This window comes from Osmia lignaria, chromosome 2 (genome assembly GCF_051020975.1).
Source record: "Osmia lignaria lignaria isolate PbOS001 chromosome 2, iyOsmLign1, whole genome shotgun sequence".
Lineage (NCBI taxonomy): Eukaryota > Metazoa > Arthropoda > Insecta > Hymenoptera > Megachilidae > Osmia > Osmia lignaria.
In genome coordinates, this window is record NC_135033.1 from 7,949,137 (window position 1) to 7,965,625 (window position 16,489).

The following is a 16,489-nucleotide window of genomic DNA, read 5'->3' on the forward strand; positions in this document are numbered from 1 at the left end:
GAGAAGTATGACAGACTCATACATATAACTCGCAGTCTAGAGATCCACAGTTCAAATCCTTGGTTCCCAACATTTCTTTTTTTTTAATGATAATTTGTCTCTTTTTGAATAACTATTACATAAAAATTATCATTATAAAAAAAAAAAAAAAAAAAAAACGGGAACCCAGGATTTGAACCGAGGACCTTTAGATTAGGAGTCATGTGTTTAACAACGGAGCAGACCCATGATTTGCAATTTGAAGGTCCTCGGTTCAAATCCTTGGTTCCCAAAAAATTTTTTTTTTTTATGATAATTTTTATGTAATAGTTATTCAAAAAGAGACAAATTATCATTTAAAAAAAAAGAAAATGTTGGCAATCAAGGATTTGAACCGAGGATCTCTAGATTGCGAGTTGTATGTGTGAGTCTGTCATACTTCTCAATGTAAGTAGTAACTAACTTTAATTATTAATATCTTTTAAACAATTAGTCGTCTGCCCACAAAACGGGGTATAGGCGTGTTCAGCTCGACGAGCTCTACAAGCTGGCAAAGTTTCATTAATAAGTGAGTGTAACACTTGGGAAGTTCTCCTTGTAAGACTTACAATCCTCACCAAGCCGAATAAAAATTGTTTAATCGGCGTAAATCCTAAGATAAATCTTTTCGATGAAAATTACAATATTTTAAATAAATGAGAAGCTAAAATATATTTTTACAAAATACTTCAAGGAAAGTATCCCTCCAGATGAGTACTATAACTTTTAAGCCGCCACTTTTTTAATACCCTGTATATATTTTTCATGTATAATAATGTACTCGTTTGACTTACATGCTAATAAGTACTATATATTTGGCAAAACTCTGTTTACGGTACGTAAAAAAGCTACTCGGTGCAGAAAATGTGTGTTCGCGAACGGGGAAGCGTAAATTTTTCATTTTAATTTGATCTTGCTATAAGTAGGTACTCAAATAATCATTTAACAATAAATATAATGACGATCAGTTATTTCTTTTACCGGTTTATAATACTTTAATTCGTTAACTCGTTTTCTCGTCTGCGAACCCACTTTCCGTAGCCGCATACAACAGTCTAAACTTACCGAACTCTCCTAAACTTATCTTCGATACTCCTTAAAGATTAGGAAAAACGTTTACAAGCATTTACAAAAACTTATCACATTTTTAACTGTTTTTCTCGAAAAGCCATCTTACATGTTAGGACAAAACTGGTACTTTATATTATCGAATATTATATAATATATATATATATTTATATTTATATATGGCAGCTTTCGATTGTTCTCTGTTTTTGTTTCTTTTTTTTTTTTTTTTTTTTAATTTTTACGTACCTTAGAAATAAAACTTCAATCTCTTATTTAGTGTCTGCAAGAATTATAACTTACAGTTTATTTAAAGCGAAAAAGAGCCCATCGAAGATGTCACTGCTGATTACACTATACACATATCGTTTAGAGAGACTTGTAACTTGTTAAAAGATACATTTGGGACATAATATTGACACGTCGTATCACGATCGACGCATCGAATAAAATTTCTTTCAGTCCCTTCATAATTTTCGTATCTTACAGTGTTTTATTTTCTTTTTTTTTTTTTTTAAGTATACCGTTTCAGAGCTGTGTATCAATAATCCGATCGCTATAGAGGATCATAGATCGATCAGAAATTGATGATAGCAAAAGCTGCCCAATTCTCTTACTTACAAAGTAACCTACGTATTAGAGGATTATACAATAAAATGCTTAAGAACGAGAGAACGTAAAACGTCAAAAAGACACTTGGGCTGCTCTTGCACGCGACGTAATCTTTACATTGTATAAAATGTACATACACGATAAACTATCACGATAAATTATATCACGGATAAAAACAAAGAACGTGTCACGCGAGATGTGTCCACCTCAATGTAAGAAAAAAAAAGAAAGAACACGATTAACCGTGAATAAACGTAAGGGTTGGTGACCGATACGTCAGTCATGTTTGTCGGACAAGGGCAAGAGTCACGTTTAAAAAAAAAGCCGCGCAATAGAGATACTTTTTTTATATCAAATTTGTTCGTGGCTAAGGAATACGTATAGCAAATGAATTTTAAGTATGTTCGTTTGCAATTAGGCTTCTTTTAGTTAAGAGGAAAATTGTTTTCATGTTTTTCATTGTCCAAACGCAGGGGGTTGTAAGTTAGGCTCTCCCTAGATTTTCCCCAAATCAAACGGAAGTGGAGGGATGATCTTACAATTGCATTTAACCAAGAGACGACTACATTTCACTCACGTGTACAGAAGTACCGAACACGTTAAGCTTCTCTAAGGAAAATGGCACTGTAGAAGGATTATTTGACAAATTTTATTTAATATTTATCTTATAGGATAGGAAGGTCCACATTAGGTTTCTCCTAAATTTACCCCAAATCGAAAGCAAATAAAGACTCCTTTCTCTACCCTCACCCTTAACTAAAAGAAGCTCTCCTTGCACCCCGACTGTACACTACGTACGACGAGTCGAAATGATAAACCTTGAGTGACCTGAGTTGCTTGATCGTCAATGATAATTGGGATGCACGATTCATTTCCATCAAGTTTCACGCTTAAAGGAATCAGTCTTTGAAATAAAGTCGTGGAATCACGAGAAATTCGTCGTTTCATTAAAGTGGTGGTAAATTGTCATAGAAATAAATCAACCTGTGTCGTGGACGTATATAAAACACGTAATTAAGCATGTCGAAGGGGGATTCACAATCACCTTTCTCAAATGTTATATTTACACAGGAAACCTCTTTTCGTCGTGATAGAGAGGTTTCCCTATTCCGTTCGTTTTCTGCTTCTCGTAAAACGGTGCATCGTAAAAGTCTTCTTAGTTACAGAGTGTTCTCTTAATTAATCGTAGAAGAAAACGAGATGGAAAAAGGAAGGATTATTCCTTTTCCCGGTTTCGTGCTGTGCGAAGGATAACACAGTACTACCCAGCGTACTAGACTGCGATATTATCTAAGGGGTGCCTCGAAGCAAATGGCCACTAAATAACCGACTGACTTCTACCAATTTCGCCATTAATTTTGTACAGTTCTTTCTCTTCTGAGTGAAAGCGATCTATCTAAACTCCCCTCCTTGCAATATTCGCTAAATTACATTAACATCGATAGTTTCTTTGTTCCTAGAACGATCTTGGGACGCTAAAGTATCTTTTACTTGCTTTGATGAGGAACAGAGAGGGACAGAGAAAGGGGTTTAGTAATTCTACGAAGGACACGGGCTAAAATCATACGTACCTGTACCGAATAAATTTGTAAAGTGCAGAAGTTATAAACAACAGCTAACAGAGTTCCTGATGCGTGTCCTCGAGAAGCAAGGACGCGGATAAAGGGTGCACGCACGAAGCGTCGTTCGATCGCTTCAAGACGACGCGTGGGTGGCACTCGAAGGACATATTTCGCTCCCGCGCAAAATCTCGCTCTAATAACGAATCGTTTTGAAGTTCGAAAAAGGAGAAGACTATTTTGTTTTGTGAACCGCGGAAACTCTGTTCCCTTGCACGTTTCGGGATACCTGTTTCCTTGTATCTTTCTTGTCATTTTCGAGAACACTTTTGAACCGGAAACAGCGTTTCTACGGTGGTGATTTACAATCTAGTACGCCGGAAGAATATCTAGACGGCCGAATCCTTGCCGACGAATCCGGTCTTTGACACGGATCTCTTTCCGTCGAAGGTGATTGACGTTTCCCGTCGCAATCCCGAATCAATGATCGGCGTGATCTTCTTCTCTTCCTTCAACGGCTCCTTCTCGTCTCTAAAACGTTTGAACACAATAAAAGACACGGGTTATCAATTGAAGACGATGCGGATTCCGTGTGGTTCTTAAGGTTAATTCTAGTACTGGGCATAAAAAAGAGCATGTCCAGAGATGCGGCGCGTGGTGCAACATCGAATAATACGCATATAATGCATGCCATCACTCGTTAGTATCGTGTATTTGCAACAGGAATATCCTCCGTTTTTAATCGCGTGTTCGACCCATAAGGGGTGAAACCTTCGATAATTGAAAGAAGGTTGAAATTGATTGACACTTCCTCCCATCAAAATTTTCCAATCAACGTAGGGACGTTTGGGTTGTATGTACATTTTCTTTTTTCTTTTCTTAATAAAATGTGTCGTTAAATTCGCAGATATTTCAGAAACAGAATAATCCCGGATGCTGCGGTAACCTCGCTTTGTCATGGTCGAAACTGAATTACCTAAATCCATGATACACGGCTGAATGGTAGACAGGGTGAATTAGAGCGAATGTTAGTGAGTATTTGCTACGTGGTTAACGAGCAATTAATAACACTTCAGAGTGTTGATATTTCATGCAGCATAGCCAAAGCACGGGCGAATAATGGCGGTAGTATGCAGCGTGTGTCAAGAGTGATAGAAGGCTCAGAGAAATAGAGAAGAAAACAAAAACCATGGTGAATAATGTACATTGTTGTCTTACGGAAAGTGGTTGGCGGTAGAACAGATGCATTGAGAAAAAGAAAAAAGGAATTTGGTACTGGGAAGACAAACAAACCAGAGTTCTCTCATGCTGCGAATTTGTTTTATCGATGGACGGACGCTGGTCTGGTCCCATCCATCGAATCGCTTCAAAAATAGAGAAAAGAATCTGCTATTTTTAAAGCAATTTGAAAGGAGAGTATCCTTAAGTGTATCCAGGAAGCGTCGAGGAGTTTGAGGAGATAAATAAATGAAATATAGAAAGAGGGGTAAAGGATCGGAGAGGATTGAAGAAAAGGAAAAAACAAAAGAATATCATGCCAAGTAGAAAGCCGTGTCAGAGCCCCTTCGAGGAGGGGCCATGCTTCTTACTGATTTCACTTATGTATCTCTCTTACATGGCAGTGTGTTTGACCAATCTAATGGTATTTTTTCCACTACCCGAGTCTTGGATGGCCGTGACCCCGGCGACATTGGCCATTTTTTGGTCGCAATACGGCAACGGAAACCGCCAACCGTAAAGACTACCGGTAAAAAAAAAGAGAGAAAGATGCGAGAGGGTCAAAGTGTCTCCTAATGGCGGGCTATTTAACCATGGAATATTGTATTATTTTGCGGCTGGACAAATATATGGTTCCGATTCGAAGACGAGGGTTAAACGGACACGCGATGCCCGGTTCCGATTTCTCGAGTACTCGTTAATGAGTCGACGTTCATTAGAGTCACTGATGAATAATTGTATAAATCATGATATTTTTAAATAATTTTAAATAAAATTTAAGTTTATTAGAAATTCCATAGATTTTATTCAATTTGTAATATTTTTAAAATTTAATACCCAATTTTAATTCAGTTTTATTAAGAATATTCTTGAATAACCAAACAAATGAAAAGAATTCATTATCGATAAATACCACAAGATGAATGCAGTTCATTTATTCCGAAGAACTCGAATAACTTCAGTTCCCGACAAACCGGTACCGGATTTCCAAGGGTATTTGAAAAATCCATCGTTTCTCATCAGCTAATTTGCACGTTAGTCACGGCTTCCCGCGGGAATCTCGAATCGAATTCTTTCGACGAACGGAACGAAGACGAACGAAAGAGATCCGCGTCGGAAAGTCTGAACAAAGTTCGACAGAGGTTGGGAAAGAAAAAAGTTCGATGACACGGTAAATATAGCGCCAAAGACTTGCCAAAGCACAATGTAATAAAATATGTATGTATGTAATGTATAAAGGAAGTCGATTGAATTGATTGATCTATAATATCGAGAAAGGATGTCAAGTGTGTAGGTGTGGCATGTTTGACAAAAAAAAAAAAAAATAGAAAAAAATAGAAAAAAATATATAAGAAGAGAAGAATTTAATTGGAATGATCCTCACCTGCCTAATTTCGCATCATCTTCGTCCACTGGTTTCCGGCGAGATCGTTCGCACACGTAATATATAATTCCTGAAATAAAAATTATAAATACATATATGTATCCAAGAGTTTTAATTCGCGCACCTAATACTTCCTTTCCTTTTGCTTCGTTAAATCGAAACCTGGATATAAATTAGCCTGGAAAATTTCATGTAAACAGAGGAAATCGTAATTTCGTATAAATCCAGAATGCAATTTGAAACAAGTTTATGCCGGTGTTTCGAGTAAATTAGTGTTGTAATTCCGGATAAATCCGAGTCGCAATTTCAGCTAGATTCGCGGGTACCGCTACTTCGAATAAATTCACGTTGCACTAGAGAACGTAATGTCGCTCCGCGATTTTAACACTTTGATTTATGTTCACACGCGAACGAATTTACGTGGACATTTTGAGCGTGGTAAATTGAATTTTTAATGAAACCGCGGCACACTTTCGCGTAATCTTAAATCGTGCGGTTACGAACGATGCAATTTCGCAAATGCGTTATGATTCCATACGTATGCACCTAATCATCGAATCGTTAGAAAGTTATAATTTCAAACTAAATGCTACCCTATGGATTAAACGAATCAAAAGGAATCGAAGAAATGATGTAAAAAACTATTCTTACCTGTTTTATGCGCGCAACAGCAGATCACGTCGATTATGATGATGATAATGAACAGTACCGCGATCACGATACCAATTATGGCCGCGCTTGATATCAGAGGTGCTTCATGAATCTCCGGACGGTCTGGACCTTGAAGGATAAAAACAACACGTCAGAAAAGATTTCACCGGGTAAACATGAATTTATTGCAATCCGTTAGTGCAGAAGCATTACTTTAGCGTTGTTTGGTGATGACGAGGACAACATCACGGTTATTTTGCGAATTTATTATCGTCGTTACGAAACATAATTTTGAAAACATTAAGCGGCAAGAAGATGAGAAATGTTCAAGTACACACACCGATCCGATTGTTGCTCGTTCCAACAAATATTCGATTATCGAGAACACGATGATCATCACCAAACGCGCGTTAGAGATACGATTAATTTTAGTCTCCTGAAAAGAAACAAGATCGGCAGGGGGCGGGGGGCGCGTTCAGGGTAGGTGCCAAAAATCCGTCTTTATCGATACAAGCGTAGACACGATAATATACCAGAAACCAAAACGAATATAAAAACCAAAGGAAAAAAAAAAAAAAAATCACAGGCAACGCGTGATCGAACAAGCGACACAAAGAAGCGTGTTGTTAAAAAATAGAAGAAAATTGGTGCAGAAGACACGTAACAAGCACGAGAATACATACAAGAGCGAAGAAAAACACTGGCGATCAGAAGGGTGATGGTCTACCCTTCTGTCGCTGATAAAAGGGGTGCTGATAAAGCTCAAGGAAGGGGGAAGAAAGCTCATTCGCTACCTTTCTCTCCTGATTGTTAGTTCTTTTTTTTCTACGCGTCACTAATCTAAATGTGCTACCTCCACACAGAAAGCCTTTCCATTGAGTGCTTTTTTTTTTTACTCTCTCTCCCTTTCTCTCCCTCTCTCTCGCTCGCTTTTTGCCTTTAATGTCAACAGGGACTACTACGACATACACTACCGTTCGAAAGTGTTTCATCGTGAATTGACTAAAATATTTTTCAACTTCAAATGTGGTTATTCGATAAGAATAAATGATTGAATACTTTCGAGCGATAACGTAGATGTATTATACTTAGCAGATGTATGATACACGTTACACCGTCGTTCTCTTCTGTTGTACCTGAGAATATTTACCGTCTTTCTTTTCCAAGCATCCTCCCGTGTTTTATTAATCGTTTTTTGTTAAACAGGTAAGCGGAAAATGAACGAGACGGCCGGGAAAGAAACCATCTCAAATTGCTCTGCCCGCTCGCTCGAATTTTCTACTCTACCTTAACCCCTTAACGGAACGGTCATTATTTTCACCCTCGTCTATCCCGAAACACTCGTAAAACCTTCCTTTCTATTTCAACATCCTTAGAATCTAATCCATGATAAATAAATAAAATTGAAAAATTATCGTTGAGGGGTTAAGTCGCGTCGAAATGAACACGTATAATATAATTCTTCTTTGAATCATCTATCAAGAAAGCCACGCCTGATTAATTATAAATATTCTTGTATCAGCAGCTTCGATGCTTCTCACCCATCGGTAAAAGATATCTTCGATCCTCGCGGAAGCGGAAACAATTTGATGGTGGCTTCTTCGTTGGCTGATTCATTTGTATTGTATTTCTTAAACACTCACAATTACATATATTTCCGTACTGAATATATTTACAATAAATGTTTCACAAGGAAACCGCGCTTGTGTTATCCTCGTCATAAATACGAACGTGTATATATTACGGTATGTTAGGCACTAGGCTAGCACATTATTCTTGCACGCATTTAAACACCTTATCTCTCTGTCTATTCATATGTATATACGTTTCGTATACACACGCGTGTACATTGTAAAGGATTCACAAGTGTTGCTCGTTTACACGTTATTCATTCAAACACGTTGGAATTTGTAAATCTAAACGTTCAACCTACCACGTGCAACATTTATCCCTTTTTCTTTTTCTTCTCTTTATTGTAAACTTTTTATCTCTGTATATTTAAATTTCATAACTATATACGTTTCGTATATACACACGTGTACATTGTATACGTATCGCAAGTGTGTTCGTTTGAAAAAGAAGAAATTCAAAGTTTACTCTCTTTCGTTTCACGAACCGATGCCACCATTTCAACGGGTCATTAAAGTTTCTTATTCATCCTCGTTAGCTCGAGTCTGTCGGATACACATCGTTGTATACCGAGAAAATAAGGGATGCTCGAAGGGGTAGACGAGGTCGGTGATCATTTCGAGTCGTCATTAAAAGAAAAAAAAAAAAAAAGAAAGCGTAGCTATTCGAAGGCTGCGATTGACAGGGTCTTTCCTGGTCTGTTATTAGTACTCGCTGTTACGTGGCTAGGTACAGGTGCCATTTCAGAGAGAAATATCCGATACGAAACTGACGAGGAGGGTTGAAAACGTAACGTGGTCGATGAAACGAATAAAAAGAGGAGACAAAATTGAAAACTGCGAATAGCGAGGAATTTTATATTTTATAAAAATTCAAACGGATTATTCTGTTCGAATAGCGCGCTGAAGAACGAAATCAGGAAGATCGCGATGCAACGTGTTGACAGTGGAATAAGAATCTTCCAGGAAGACGGCACTCGAGCTACGATCGCGTTATCGCGAGTTCGCGACGGTTAGAATCTCTGGTACCATGTGCCACCCTCGAAAATAGATTCACGGTTCTCGACATTGCACCATGCACTTCATATTGCGAACTAGCGCGGATGCACTTCTCACAGATATCTGTCTCATCCCTCGCCGTGTTCCCTTTCGTTAGAACTGTCTATTTATAACGAAACTTCTGTTTCAAAACGAACATAGTTAGAGTTCCTCGAGCGGATTTATACTCGCAAGTATCATCGGTTTATTTTCAGGAAATCGATGACAGAAGTATTGAAAAAGCATTTTTGAGAAAAATTTGAATGGGAATTTGAAGGGAGATAAAGCGAAATAGACTTCGGTGTTTATCCTGCCTGAATCTCTGACATCGTCGAAGGAATAAACGCGACAGATAGAAAGCAGATTGCGAGATTAACCGGCATAACTGGGGATAATGGTTCGACTTTAACGCGATTAAAACTCTCCCGAGGCTAGAAACGTTTAAAACTTTCAATAGAGAGAAGAGTGTTGCGAGCTGCAACCTGTTTTACACTTCGATCTCTCGTCTCCCTCTTTCTCACCCCTATTCACGACGATGTAATTTTACGACTTAAAGCGCGCCACGCTGGGAAACTGTTTCGGTCGGAAGATCAGGAAGCTGGCGTCGAGCAGAGATAATTTCGAAGAGGATGCAAATGGGCTGCCTAAGAGAGGCGGCTTGTACTCTCTGACCCTCGCTTCCGAAGGCGCGAAGAAACGCGGCGCTGGATGAAAGCGTTCGATGCACAAAAGAGGTGTTTGTCGCGAAGAAATTCTCGAGAAATGCGAACGACGAATAATAGCCAAAAGAGAGCTCTTTCTCTTCCTTTTCTTAATCAGCTAATGTTGAAGATTCTCGTTTCGACCTGCTTCGTTAAGTATATTTAACCTTTCCCAGAGGTATTTTTAATCAACTCTGTGTAAATTATTTGATACAGGCTGGATTTGAATTTTGCTCCTCGTTTTCATTCAGTAATTTTCCAGCAAAATGTCCGGGAACGGGAGAAAAAGGGTGCGCGAGGGTGCCTCACGGTCCAAGCAATCTCGATGCCGGATTCTCTCTCGAAAAGCGATTTAACTTCGACAAAATTACATTAGAACACGCTCGAATCGATTCCCATTCTAATGGAGCTTGGCTGGACGGTCAGAGCTCTCTCTGCTACAAATTAAGAGGGCTCCTTCCCTCTCTTCTGTCTGTTGGCTCTCGTTCAACAAAGCTCGGCTAGATCGATTCGAAAAAAAAAAGAAAAAAAGAAAAAAAGAAAACTAAAGAGTTTCGTGAGCAGAGACGATTATTTCGTGTCGTCCCCTCGGTTTCCTTTCTCTCTTTTTCTCTCTCTTTCTCTCTCTGTTTCGTGTCTATTGTCGGCGAGAAACGATTCGCGCGTCGACGAGCACCGCTTTTCGGCGCGATCCACGCTCCGAAGAAAACGCTTCTCTCTCTCAGCTCGCTCGGTTCGGTTTGCCTCCCGCGACACGCCGTTCAACCGGAAGTTCGTGGCTCGACGACTCGTTTCAGAGTTCTTGCACGGCCGGAATTCGCGAACAGGATGCTCACGTGGTTCCGGGAAAGAAGAGGTTCGTTATCCCTTTCTTCACCAACTGGGTTTCTGAGAGATTGGCCACTTGTGACTTTCTTTACTTTCTTTTCAATTTAATGTACACTTCGTCGGTATTGTTTTAAGAATGAAAAAATTAAAATTACACAAAAGGGGGTAGTTAAATTTAGAACTGAGATGTAATAGAATTCATAACCCTTTGACGTGGATTTTTCTGTTATTCAAAATTGACCTAAGTTGTTTATTCGTAAAGGAATTCGATTGTTCGAGGTATGAAATTCGAAGGAAAATCGTCGATTTTCCACAAGGAATAATTTCAACTTTAATCGATTAATCTATCGGATACAATATAAAATAAAAAGTTTACCCGCTTCTACTCGGAACCACAGTATTCCTTTTTATCTTTCGATCTTGCTACCATGAGATTCCTCGTCTATCAATTAAGTATAATATAATACATAGAATGTACATTCGTCGTTCTAACACGCTCGAGATTTTAGGCCAGCCTGGGATTCATCGATCACTTAAAACGATCAAGCATACAGCACACGGTGTCTTTATCTTACGGTCGAGTCAGCATACGCGAAATATAACCCTTTACGGTTCGTTTACATGAACGTAAACGCGAAGCCACACGAACGGCCGGAGCACGCGACAGTTAAATTGTGAAATGCCATTCATTTTCGTAGAAAGCACGAGAGAGAGACTCTTGTAACAGCATTCTATTCATAGAAAGCCTGATGGATCGTGCCTACATGTTTCTTATGTAGACCTCTGTTATTACGTCCAATGCTCGTGTAACTGGTTATGATATTCTTTTACGAGGAAAAAAAGAAACAAAAAGAACTTACGTTGCTATCTTGAAACTGTAAAATTTCCAAAGTCTTTCGATAATTCTTCTTTGCAATGAAATTAAAATGTCTGCGCGTAGAAAAATCTATGTTTCCAAAAAGCTGTCCTTACAAATCCTATAAGAAAATTCAGTCCACTGTAAAAATAATCATTGTGCGTAAATTAATATAAATAATACTGGAACCGATGTAACTCTTACCAAAAGAAAATTCACCCTCGCTTTCCGAGCATTCGTGCAGCCTCCTCCTAACAAAAACCTCGTTACACCTAAAAGACACACTCACAGACTCGGTTTACATACAATCGCAAATTACATGGATTAATCCCTCAAGATACAAAGGTACGTGGTGTGGTGTGTGTTCGAATGATGGTGTGTAAAGTGTTTGTCGCCAAAGAAACGCAATCGCACGGCGCTTATAGCAGTCGAACGAAACGGAAGGAAACTGAAGAACGGGAATGTAAAAGAGAAAATTTAAAAATGAAAAAAAAAATAAACGAAAAGAACGAAGTGGCAACTGAAAATATAAGCGCATGCCATGCGATTAAAATGTCTAACATCTAAGAACCCAGGCAAGTGAGCTAAAACGCAAGGGATCGAAGTTCGACGACCCTGTCTGCCTACCACATTTATTATCGATTCTAGACAACTAATAAGAAAACTTTTCTCTTTCTGTTTAATTGGTAAATAAAAAAATTGTGTACTTATTAAAAGTTAAAAATCTTAGACGTCCACTTTTTTTTAGAATCCCAAAATATTGGGATGTAATCAATGGATTAAAAAATTAAAATTAATTAAATAAAAATAAGTAGAACCATTTGTATTTCACGTACACCTGCGACAGAGTCTTCGTTACTTCGAATTAATGTTCCTTCTGTAACGTAGCACCCGTTTTTCTGCCATTCGAACGAAAATTATCATAATATATATCAGCAACACATACAGTAATCGTGGCGACGTTTTTAACGACGACAATGGTGACAATGGTGACGATAATACTAACGGTAATTATGGTAATACGTGTATACAATAGGGCGATACATCAGTAATTAATTTAATACGATTTTAATATCATAATGTGACGACGACGGCGACGATGGATAATAATAATAATAATATTGTAGTAATTAAAGTAAATTAAAGTAGCAGCTTTGTGACGCCTTGATGATACAGTAATAATGGTAAATAACGCTAATAGCAACGGTCAAAGTAAAGATAATCAATAATTATAATAATAATAATAATCGTAATCATAACACACATCATGCGCACTAAAACACGTATGGTCCAAGAGCTAATCAAGCAATACTAAATCTGATGATTTGATAACACTTTTCCCAAAGATGAATTTAAAAAAAAAAAGAACAATAAAAAAAAAATGTAGGCAAGAAATGAACATATACAAATTACACAAGAGGAGAGAAAAAATCGTATGCAATCGGCTGAAATGAACCCAACTAAGAAACTAATATATAGCCGCAATCTAAGGTGTTTAATTATTAAAAAATAATTATTTTCGGCGTGCTCCCGTTTCGTGCTGATGCTCTCAGGTCTCGTTTTTCATTTTCTTTTGCTCGCGAATCATTCGTGTACTCGATGATCGTAATCTGTCCTCGCGAGTGGGGGTGTGTGGGATTAGTTTCACGTTAAGGGGTTAAAATCTACTCCGAACGACTCATTTTGAAGTGCCCATGGTGGTTTTTCCTCCTCGAAAAATTCACCAAGCGTGATTTAAGTATCTGCAAGTTCTTTGGCTCTAAAACGTAGGCGTGTTCGAATTGTCAGTTAACTCGAGAAAATAAAAAAAATAAAATAAACACGAAACTCGATCGACGCGCACAGCTCGGGACGAAAACGAATTTTTCTGCGGACAAGTTCCGCCACTTGGAACGGATATTCGTCTGATTCGACTCCTCCTCGGAAAATCAGATCATAGTAATCGCGAAAAAATTTCCTCTCGAAAAATATTTGTACTCTACGAAGTGGCGCGAAACAAGAAACCTCTTTCCCCTTTTTGGAAATAAAGAGAAATCGCACCTCGAAATGTAGAAATCCTTAATTAATCGATTACACTGTCCAACGACTAATTTCTATCTTCATACCAATTGATGCATTTTTTTTCGACTACGAATCTGTAAATCTTTATATTTTATTACAGAAAAATGAGTTTGAATTTTCTGTTCAAAATGAAATTTCTCAAAAACCGAAGGGGATGAAAAACAGAAGTTTGCAGATTCGCAACCAGGGCACAAATTTCTATAAAATATACAAAGTGGATATCGTGATACATGAAAAGGAATCTGAAATTTGTTGGACCGTGTTATCCGAGCACTCCCTCCCTCTGCTATCAGTACCTCGCGTTCTAACACTAGGCATTTGGCAATTTAAGGCAGTAAATCTTAGGCCAATAAAGCCTCTCGCTAACGCAGATCCACGTTATTCGTACAGATACCGTTCGAGTGCATCGCTGACGATGCAATCGCAAAGTTACACCCATCGATCAGAAACTTCGAACTAGAAGCACTCGAACCATCTCAGCCTGATTCTCCTTTAGTCTATACGATTGAGCGTGTAAAAAGTGTTACCTGCACCGGGTCTTCCCATCGCGATCGTCATCGTCATCGTATCGATCGTATCTGACGTCAGATGAACCGCGAATCCTCGAAAGAACCACCAAAGCGTGTTAACCTTAGCGTAATGGCAGAAACGTATCGGCACGTTCGGTAACTGGCGAACATTTAACACTTTAAGGGCCACTGAGATTCAAGAAATTTACAAGCTCTCTAATTTCAAGTGTCGTTTCAATATTCGAAGGTACCATTAACCCTCGATCGATCGATCATTGAAACAGGGACCATTTCTTTGACCTTCCATTAACCCTCGATCCATGGATCATTGAAACAGGGACCATTTCCTTGATTCTCCAAAATTCATCGTTCGAGGGTTAACGTACCCCTACAAATAATTTCCAAACTGCCACCTACAATTTTCACGAGATTCTTACACGATAAAAGTATCAAAGTCGCGCGACACGGGCCATCAAAGTGTTAATTACCATGATAATTAAACGCTTCGCACCGCGTCTTTTTTTCACTCTCTCTCTCTGTCCAGCAAAAAAAAAAAAAAAAAAAAAACAAAAAAAATGTTTCTCACTGCTATCGCAAACTTTGTCAACGAACCCACTTATATCCGCTAATATAACCCATATTATCTCACGGAATGTTGTGCACCGGTTTATTCGACTCACTTTTACAACACTGCTCGTGCGTGCGAACACAACCGCGTGTTCCGGATAATTGACGAGCTGTTTTCCACGCGTTCGATCGCGAGAAGAAAAGATGGACAAAAGAACACGGACGAACGTACACGCGAGAAGTGTTTCGTCTCCTGTCCATAGTGTATGTTATTTTTTTTTCCTTGGTGTATGACCGACAGGATATACGGTACGAGTATTCGCATTAGCACCTCTAACGTGTACCACTAAACGAATTTCATTAGAGCAGTGAACAGAGTGTGACCGTTCCTCACGACGATCTTTTTATATTTTTTTTTGTTATATTCTTGTATCTTTTTTTTTGTTTTTTGTTTCTGTTTCTTTTTTTTCTGTTTTTTTAAATGGCTAGGATTAGGATCGTTATTGCTGTGGCAATGGCGGTCACGTCGAGCTTGCGAGTACCTCCAGCGGAAGTATCTATATTGTAGTCCACATTGAGGCCCGGAGATTCTGAATGATAAAAAGTGACTTGTAGAAGGATCGTCTGGCTGTGTCTTGAACATGTTTTGTTAAAAGGGAGGGGTAATATCTGACGAGGAATCTCAAGCAAACGATACGCGTTGATTTTCATATCGTTTTGGTACGAAAATAAGCGAGTATCATTTGCATAATATTCCTTGCAAATACGCCTATGCTCACCGGACAGTTTCTCTAAAATCGCTTTGGTTCTACAAGGGTCAAGGGGACTGAGGATTATCTCGTTTCGATCTTTAGACTCGAAACGAAGTATCCTTGCGATAAGTGAGCGTTCTACGTAAAACGTGTCTCGAATCAGTATCTAATTATCGAAAAATACCTCAATGACCCTTTTCCCTCCTCCTTGAGTGAACATAAAACAGAGGCGAATCAATTGTAAACGGTCTTTTCTCGTAGAATTTAAAAAAAAAAAATGAGAAAAAAAAATATAGGAGAACAACATATCAATCGGTGCAATAGCCTCGTGCACATATAATGAAAACGTTTCAAAGAGGAAAAAATATACGACTTGATAAGGGCACTAATATCGTCGTGAGGTGTTTAAACCACGACCAACGAATGAAATAAAAAATAAAAAAAAAGTGAAGATAACAATGTGTTTCGCGTTTAAGTAGTTTTCTATGGGATGCGAAGAACGAGAGAAACTTACCCCTTGCAGTTTTGAACTTCGCCGAGCCAGGTTGACTAAAACCTATCGCGTTGTGCGCCTTCAATTCCACCGTGTAAAATGTGTCCGATTGAAGATTCTTCAACCAGTAGCTGAGCGTGTTTCTGATTACTTGAGTTTCGCAGGTGTCTTCCAACACTTCCCACCCACCGGAGATGCGTTTCACCCGACAGTACTTGATCTGGTACATGTCGATGGGTTCGCCGTTGTCGGCGGGTTTCGTCCATCTCAATTGGTATTGATTGTTGTACGTGGACAAATCGTACTCGGCACCGGCTGTTATGATCTTCGGCTCGTTCGGTGAATTTCTAACGGGTGTAGTTTCCTGATGATAACCACCCCAATTGCCTACGCCCACCTCGTTCCTAGCTGCGAAACGGAACTCGTAGGGGGTCTGCGGTTTCAGGTCTTCCAGCACGTACAAGGAGCCTGAAACAAATGAACCAGGGGACAGTTATTACCGGGTTATTAAACGTCAGTAGTTTAATCCTTTCTGTAGGAGAAACCTTG

At 38.8% G+C, this 16,489-nt stretch overlaps 1 protein-coding gene across 7 annotated transcripts in view; it reads right to left on the minus strand.

Annotated features, from left to right (window-relative positions):
• Positions 1-1,279: 1,279 nt before the first annotated feature.
• The window catches only part of Fas2 (neural cell adhesion molecule fasciclin 2), an 81,530-nt gene continuing 66,320 nt past the window's right edge, over positions 1,280-16,489 (minus strand). For 3 of the 7 annotated variants that reach the window (XM_034330208.2, XM_034330206.2, XM_034330207.2), the window contains 5 exons: positions 15,962-16,408; positions 6,508-6,636; positions 5,857-5,926; positions 4,870-4,995; positions 1,280-3,785 (listed from right to left, as the gene is read on the minus strand). In XM_034330208.2, coding sequence (XP_034186099.1) covers positions 3,644-3,785; positions 4,870-4,995; positions 5,857-5,926; positions 6,508-6,636; positions 15,962-16,408 — 914 coding nt within the window. In that variant the 3' untranslated portion in view covers positions 1,280-3,643. Of the gene's footprint in view, positions 3,786-4,869; positions 4,996-5,856; positions 5,927-6,507; positions 6,637-8,772; positions 15,286-15,961; positions 16,409-16,489 lie in introns of those variants that run through there. The other 4 variants (XM_034330211.2, XM_076689551.1, XM_034330210.2 and 1 more) reach the window with 3 other exon arrangements.